General features: G+C 31.6%; 1 protein-coding gene across 2 annotated transcripts; it reads left to right on the top strand.

The window, feature by feature from the left end:
• The first annotated feature begins 1125 nt into the window (after positions 1 to 1125).
• LOC141460107 (uncharacterized) lies at positions 1126 to 3480 on the top strand. Of its 2 annotated transcripts, XM_074139782.1 has the most exons (4): positions 1306 to 1400; positions 1538 to 1641; positions 1711 to 1851; positions 2513 to 3480. In XM_074139782.1, exons 3-4 carry the CDS (start codon positions 1821 to 1823, stop codon positions 2797 to 2799), a joined length of 318 nt encoding a protein of 105 aa, XP_073995883.1. In that variant the 5' UTR covers positions 1306 to 1400; positions 1538 to 1641; positions 1711 to 1820; the 3' UTR covers positions 2800 to 3480. The 2 variants fall into 2 exon arrangements, with proteins under 2 accessions (XP_073995882.1, XP_073995883.1); XM_074139781.1 differs by lacking the exons at positions 1538 to 1641; positions 1711 to 1851 and adding an exon at positions 1443 to 1493 and having other exon boundaries at positions 1126 to 1356.
• The last annotated feature ends 4141 nt before the right edge of the window (positions 3481 to 7621 follow it).

Below are 7621 nucleotides of genomic sequence, written 5' to 3'. Positions count from 1 at the left end.
ATTGAAGTTTACCAACATACCAGCAGGTTATACCTTCCACTTAATATCCCGAAACAGTTCGTACATTACGTTAGCGGTTAAGCAACATGTTTTTAAAACAATGTGCCGCAAGAGCCAGAGAAATATAGGGTTATACCGATATTTCGGTATTAAAGTGTTGAAAAGTTATCCTAAAAGTGAAAAGTTGTAGATAATTCTAACTAACCTGTATTTGGCATTATTGCCGCTGTCTGAAATCTGTCAATCAGAATTATGATTCTGCTGATGAGTTTATTAGATAATCTTGAAATTTCTTCTGCTACTAACCCAGCCTAATGTTTACCTAAGAAACTTAATTCGTCAGAGATTCTCAGCAGGGTTGCCGTTAGCGTACGTTGGTACCACGCAGTTCCTAAAATAAGGCCCCTTAACGAAGTTATGAATTAATTAGTTATAGATTCCAATTATGTTTTAAAAAATATTTATTTTTATCATATAAATAAAGAATCAGAGGAGAACACTCAACAGCTTTCCCGCCCTATTATCTCAAGGTTCTAGCTTACACTACTTCTATGAGTGCATAATGAATATTGAATTTATAGCAGATCGAAGAAGCCATTTCCGAAAAAATCTCTAAACCACTTCGGAAAATTGAAGTGGAATTTTCATCAAATTCGGAATTATAACAAAAAAATGCATTTTCCTCTGCAACATATAAATTAAGTACTACCAACGACACTCTGTACTGTAATGTTGTTTTAGAGAAAAGCTCCTCCCCAAGGAATTATTAATCAAATGTTCCTAGACAAATCTTTCAAATAAAGTTGTTGACAAATAAAATGAATGCAGAAACATTGCAACGTTTTGCAAATGTAACAATATTTTCTAAACATCTTACTCAGAGTCCAAGATAAAGTAAAAAATCCTTTCAGCAAACTTTTATAAAAAGGATTTCGCTCTCTAAGTAACCAACAGGTCGGACCAAACTAAAATACAAATGTACAGCCAAAGTTGACGAATTATTTTTTCAATTTAACAAAAACAATTAACTTTCTTCATACTACAGAGAGACAAAGAAAAGATATGAAAATTGTATACCAGCTAAACGGGGTTTTTTAGTTTTTTTAGACAAAGATGTCAAACAACTTTAACGTGTTATTTAATCGCGCGATATCAACTAGGTCACGAATAATTGTAAGAAGAAAGTGAAGTAAGAATAATCACAGAACACAATGTGTGTGATTACAGTATCGCCTGGACTGGTAGATATAAATATGGAAGCATTTTTTGAGGGGGCCGCCTATTTTTCTTCGAACTACACAATAATGGACCTTTATACCAAATTCTACCTCATGGTTATCCTGTCTATGTCAAGTTGTAGGTTAACTTTAAAACTAACGAAATTTATTTTTAACTTGATGGTAATAATTGTAATAACACTTTTCTATGTTATTCTGTTCTAGTTTGTGTCAATGTGTTTACAAAACCAATCACAAATCCGCGAAGAGCCGTAGGTACTTTTACTTTATTATTTTTTATTATTTATTTTTTTGTATAGCTGAAACGAGCAGTAGAGAAACTACGTACATTTTTAAGGACCCACCGTGAGATTATTGTAATCGGGCCTCCATCCTTGTTTCAGAAATAAACTGCTACGAAAAAGTACGGCATCATTTATTTTTCTGTACATATGTAAATGTTATCGTTTTTATATTAACTAATTTTATGTAGCAGGTAGCTGGGGGGCTTGCCTGAGGCAAACTTTTTGAGGCAATTAAATTAAGGTTACCAGATTTTTTAACCTGAAATCCCGGGGACACCTGGCAGCTGTATGTATACAGATGGTCGTATCGTTATTGTTGTCGTCCACTGGTAAGAGTTCAGTTTCTTTTACGTAAAGTGATTGTGTCGAATTCTCGGAATAGGGTTTTTACCGGGAATAAACGTTTTGGTCAAATAAAAAAAATGGTTTAAGAGTGTGGTTTGCATTCGTGGTTTAACCCAATATTTAAATACAGCCATTCACTATAGTCCTATAGGTCGCTTTTAATACCTAGATTTAAAACTTTAAAAGCATTCGTTTAAAGTGCCACTTAGGGTGATCATTTAGGGGGATTTTAAAGCATTAGAATTTTAAATGCGAAGAGAATCTTACACCGGACATTCTACTTTATACCTCAGGTCCCTCACTTTGTTTTACAATTTTTCGGTAGCGGCTCCAAGAATGTTCTTCTGGCTAGACAAACTAACAGTTTAAAATATTATGAAATTACTTTCAACGGAACTCGCAGTGACATGAATGTTTATGGAAAGAACTTCGAGAGTAGAGGAACACGAAAAAATCCTAAAGCCAAGCTTCGGGGTGGCCCTCAAGCTTCTGATCATGCGCAACTGTGTGAAAACTTTCTACTACCACCTCATAAAATGTTCAAACTTGTGCTTAATGCGTCAAACCGGAATGACGAAATAAAAGAATGTACATTGGAATTAAATAAGACTGATGTTCACCTTTTAACCCATTTATTGATTTCAGATTTCCCAACGACATCATTTTTGACGAATAAACCGATACAGAAACGTCAATTAGATGGTGGAGGTCCAGCTTCCGCTTTGACGCAAATTCCCAGCCAGCTGCAAAATTTCGGTCAACTACAACAGGGATTCTCAACGTTAATGAACACAATGAAAGATGGTAAAATGGTAATGGGTGGATTTTCCTTCGTCATTGTGCCAGCACCGGACATGGAACAACTACAAGGTCTGCCTACCCTAGGCGGACTTCCGTCCATTCCTTCCTTGCCTGGCGCTGGAGGATCTTAGAAGCTAAATGAAACATAATTTCCTCTTAGTACAAGATATCTAGGTCTGACTTTGTAATTACTTTTAAGAATTATTATTTTGTTATAAATATTTTTGTAATTATCAATATCAGCTGTAGTTCTTGTAACCACTACCTCACTAGAGAGCAAATGGCAGATACAGTCAGCCCTAAACGGAAGTACCCTGGTGAGGAAAAGCAATGCAAAATTGACCCCCCTATAACCCGTCAACTATAGAAGTTGACAATAAGTAGAAAATAGCAATTTATATCAGCTATAAAGTTAGGTTTTCTCTACAATTTACTACAGAATTCATTAATATTCGATAATCAGGAGAAGTGATATAAACGCTTCCAATTGGAACGTATTTGAAAATCTCTAAATTTAAACTATCAATACCTCATCAACTAGAACACAGCAACTTATATCAGTTATCGAGTTACTCTATAATTTAGTACGAAATTCATTACAATCTGATAATCAGGAGAAAAGATAGAAACAATGATAGACAAAAGTAGTCTCCACATACAGGTAAAATACAAACGAAATCTGTTCAGTACTTTACGAGATATTTGAAATAAAAGATTTCACTGTTTCAAACAAAACGAAAATGTAACTCTAAATACCTCGTTTCCTACACAACAGATTATGTTTATATCTTACCTGATTATATCTATGGACTACTATTTTTTTTTTTTTTTTTTTTTTTTTTTTTTTTTTTTTTTTTTTTGACGCATCAACAGCTGAGGTCATTAGCGCCCGAAGCTTTTTCCAGTGCACTGCCGGCCTCCGGACAGTGTTCTCTCGTTACAGACAACACTGTCCATCACCGGACAGTGAGCTGTAAGAAGCTCCTAGGAAGAGAAAATCTAAAGGTCAGCTGCTGGATTCGAACCCGGGACCTCCGCGTGGGAGTCCAGTATGCTAACCTCATAGCTAATCCCTTCCCTTATGGACTACTATTGTCCATAATTGTGTAAATTTTAGTAAAAATCTATCGAGCAGAAAACGAGATATTTAGAGTTAAAGTTTGATTCTGTTCTATAAAGAGAAAATTTTAACTTCAAATTTTTCGAAAACTGCTTGATAGATTTTGTTTATATTTTACTTGTATATGGAGACTACTATTGTCTATAATTGTGTAAATTTTAGTAAAAATCTATTGAGCAGAAAACGAGATATTTTGGGTTAAATTTTGTTTCTGTTCTATAAAGTGAAAATTTTAACTTCAAACATCTCGAAAACTACTCGATAGATTTTGTTTATATTTTAACTGTATATGGAGACTACTATTGTCTATAATTATGTAAATTTTAGTAAAAATCTATTGAGCAGAAAACGAGATATTTATGGATAGAGTTTTGTTTCTGTACTATAAACTGAAAACTTTAACTTCAAATATCTCGAAAACTGCGCGATAGATTTTTGTTTATATTTTACTCGTATATGGAGACTACTATTGCCTATAATTGTGTAAATTTTAGGAAAAATCTATAGCGTCGAGACCCCCAAAAGGCACATCTACATAAAATTCCGAATCGTATGACTCCACATTCTCAAAAATCGGTCGGCGCGTTTAAGCGCTACGTTGTTTACAAAAAAGGTAACAACAACAAGAAGAAGAACAAGAAGAACAAGAACAAGAACATTTTCTGAAAAAGCTGTTTTTGCTCATTTTCGGCAACATTTTTCTCAAAATCTACTAAATCTGGGTTGTTGCAAAAAATTACAGTCATAAAGGAGGGTTTGCCCTACATTTTAAAGAAAATTTGGGAATTTTATCTTTTATAGAAAAAGAGAAAAAAATTGTCAAAGTTGGGTGTTTTTTAACGTTACGCTATTTCGTGCAGTTTTTGACGATCAACCCTTATACAACTGTCCTACCGGACAGTTTTAATATGCAGTCTATAATTGTGTAAATTATAGTAAAAATCTATCGAGTAGAAAACGAGATATTTAGGGTTAAAATTTGTTTCTGTTCTATAAAGTGAAAATTTTAACTTCAAATATCTCGAAAACTACTCCATAGATTTTGTTTATATTTTACCTGTATATGGAGACTACTATTGTCTATAATTGTGTAAATTTTAGTGAAAATCTATCGTGCAGAAAACGAGATATTTAGGGTTAAAGTCTGCTTCTTTTCTATAAAGTGAAAACTTTAACTTCAAATATCTCGAAAACTGCGCGATAGATTTTTGTTTATATTTTACACGTATATGGAGACTACTATTGCCTATAATTGTGTAAATTTTAGGAAAAATCTATAGCGTCGAGACCCCCAAAAGGCACATCTACATAAAATTCCGAATCGTATGACTCCTCATTCTCAAAAATCGGTCGGCGCGTTTAAGCGCTACGTTGTTTACAAAAAAGGTAACAACAACAAGAAGAAGAACAAGAAGAACAAGAACAAGAACATTTTCTGAAAAAGCTGTTTTTGCTCATTTTCGGCAACATTTTTCTCAAAATCTACTAAATCTGGGTTGTTGCAAAAAATTACAGTCATAAAGGAGGGTTTGCCCTACATTTTAAAGAAAATTTGGGAATTTTATCTTTTATAGAAAAAGAGAAAAAAATTGTCAAAGTTGGGTGTTTTTTAACGTTACGCTATTTCGTGCAGTTTTTGACGATCAACCCTTATACAACTGTCCTACCGGACAGTTTTAATATGCAGTCTATAATTGTGTAAATTATAGTAAAAATCTATCGAGTAGAAAACGAGATATTTAGGGTTAAAATTTGTTTCTGTTCTATAAAGTGAAAATTTTAACTTCAAATATCTCGAAAACTACTCCATAGATTTTGTTTATATTTTACCTGTATATGGAGACTACTATTGTCTATAAGTGTGTAAATTTTAGTGAAAATCTATCGTGCAGAAAACGAGATATTTAGGGTTAAAGTCTGCTTCTTTTCTATAAAGTGAAAACTTTAACTTCAAATATCTCGAAAACTACTCCATAGATTTTGTTTATATTTTACTTGTATATGCAGACTACTGTTGTCTATAATTGTGTAAATTATAGTAAAAATCTATCGAGTAGAAAACGAGATATTTAGGGTTAAAATTTCTTTCTGTTCTATAAAGTGAAAACTACATTTTGTTTATATTTTAACTGTATATGGAGACTACTATTGCCTATTATTGTGTAAATTTTAGAAAAAATCTATTGAGCAGAAAACGAGATATTTAGGGTTAAAGTTTGTTTCTGTTCTATAAAGTGAAAACTTTAACTTCAAATATCTCGAAAACTACTTGATAGATTTTGATTATATTTTACCTGTGTATGGAGACTACAATTGTCTATAATTGTGTAAATTTTAGTAAACATCTATTGAGCAGAAAACGAGATATTTAGGGTTAAAGTTTGTTTCTGTTCTATAAAGTGAAACTTTAACTTCAAATATCTCGAAAACTACTCCATAGATTTTGTTTATATTTTACTTGTATATGCAGACTACTGTTGTCTATAATTGTGTAAATTATAGCAAAAATCTATCGAGTAAAAAACGAGATATTTTGGGTTAAAAATTGTTTCTGTTCTATAAAGTGAAAATTTTAACTTCAAACATCTCGAAAACTACTCGATAGATTTTGTTTATATTTTACCTGTATATGGAGACTACTATTGCCTATTATTGTGTAAATTTTAGAAAAAATCTATTGAGCAGAAAACGAGATATTTAGGGTTAATGTTTGTTTCTGTTCTATAAAGTGAAAACTTTAACTTCAAATATCTCGAAAACTACTCGATAGATTTTGTTTATATTTTACCTGTATATGGAGACTACTATTGTCTATAATTGTGTAAATTTTAGTGAAAATCTATCGTGCAGAAAACGAGATATTTAGGGTTAAAGTCTGCTTCTTTTCTATAAAGTGAAAACTTTAACCTCAAATATCTCGAAAACTACTCCATAGATTTTGTTTATATTTTACTTGTATATGCAGACTACTGTTGTCTATAATTGTGTAAATTATAGTAAAAATCTATCGAGTAGAAAACGAGATATTTAGGGTTAAAATTTCTTTCTGTTCTATAAAGTGAAAACTTTAACTTCAAATATCTCGAAAACTACTCGATAGATATTGTTTATATTTTACCTGTATATGGAGACTACTATTGCCTATTATTGTGTAAATTTTAGAAAAAATCTATTGAGCAGAAAACGAGATATTTAGGGTTAAAGTTTGTTTCTGTTCTATAAAGTGAAAACTTTAACTTCAAATATCTCGAAAACTACTTGATAGATTTTGTTTATATTTTACCTGTGAATGGAGACTACTATTGTCTATAATTGTGTAAATTTTAGTAAACATCTATCGAGCAGAAAACGAGATATTTAGGGTTAATGTTTGTTTCTGTTCTATAAAGTGAAAACTTTAACTTCAAATATCTCGAAAACTACTCGATAGATTTTGTGTATATTTTACCTGTATATGGAGACTACTATTGTCTATAATTGTGTAAATTTTAGTAAACATCTATTGAGCAGAAAACGAGATATTTTGGGTTAAAGTTTGTTTCTGTTCTATAAAGTGAAAATTTTAACTTCAAATATCTCGAAAACTACTCGATAGATTTTGTATATATTTTACCTGTATATGGAGACTACTATTGCCTATAATTGTGTAAATTTTAGGAAAAATCTATGAAGAAGAAAACTAGATATTTTGGAGTAAAATTTGTTTCTGTTCTATAAAGTGAAAATTTTAACTTCAAATATCTCGAAAACTGCTTGATAGATTTTGTTTATATTTTACCTGTATATGGAGACTACTTTTGTCTATAATTGTGTAAATTTTAGTAATAATCTAT

This window comes from Rhodnius prolixus, unplaced genomic scaffold (genome assembly GCF_049639745.1).
Source record: "Rhodnius prolixus isolate KJV_2025 unplaced genomic scaffold, Rpr scaffold_6, whole genome shotgun sequence".
Taxonomy (NCBI): domain Eukaryota; kingdom Metazoa; phylum Arthropoda; class Insecta; order Hemiptera; family Reduviidae; genus Rhodnius; species Rhodnius prolixus.
This window is presented reverse-complemented; position numbering and strand designations above follow the sequence as displayed.

What these genes read in the sequence shown, in the direction of transcription:
- LOC141460107 (XM_074139781.1), top strand. Translation starts at nt 1,212, where the DNA reads ATGTGTGTGATTACAGTATCGCCTGGACTGGTAGATATAAATATGGAA. An exon ending in TATCCTGTCTATGTCAAGTT is followed by an intron (nt 1,357 to 1,442) that starts GTAGGTTAACTT and finishes ATTCTGTTCTAG; the next exon opens with TTTGTGTCAATGTGTTTACA. An exon ending in AAATCCGCGAAGAGCCGTAG is followed by an intron (nt 1,494 to 2,512) that starts GTACTTTTACTT and finishes TATTGATTTCAG; the next exon opens with ATTTCCCAACGACATCATTT.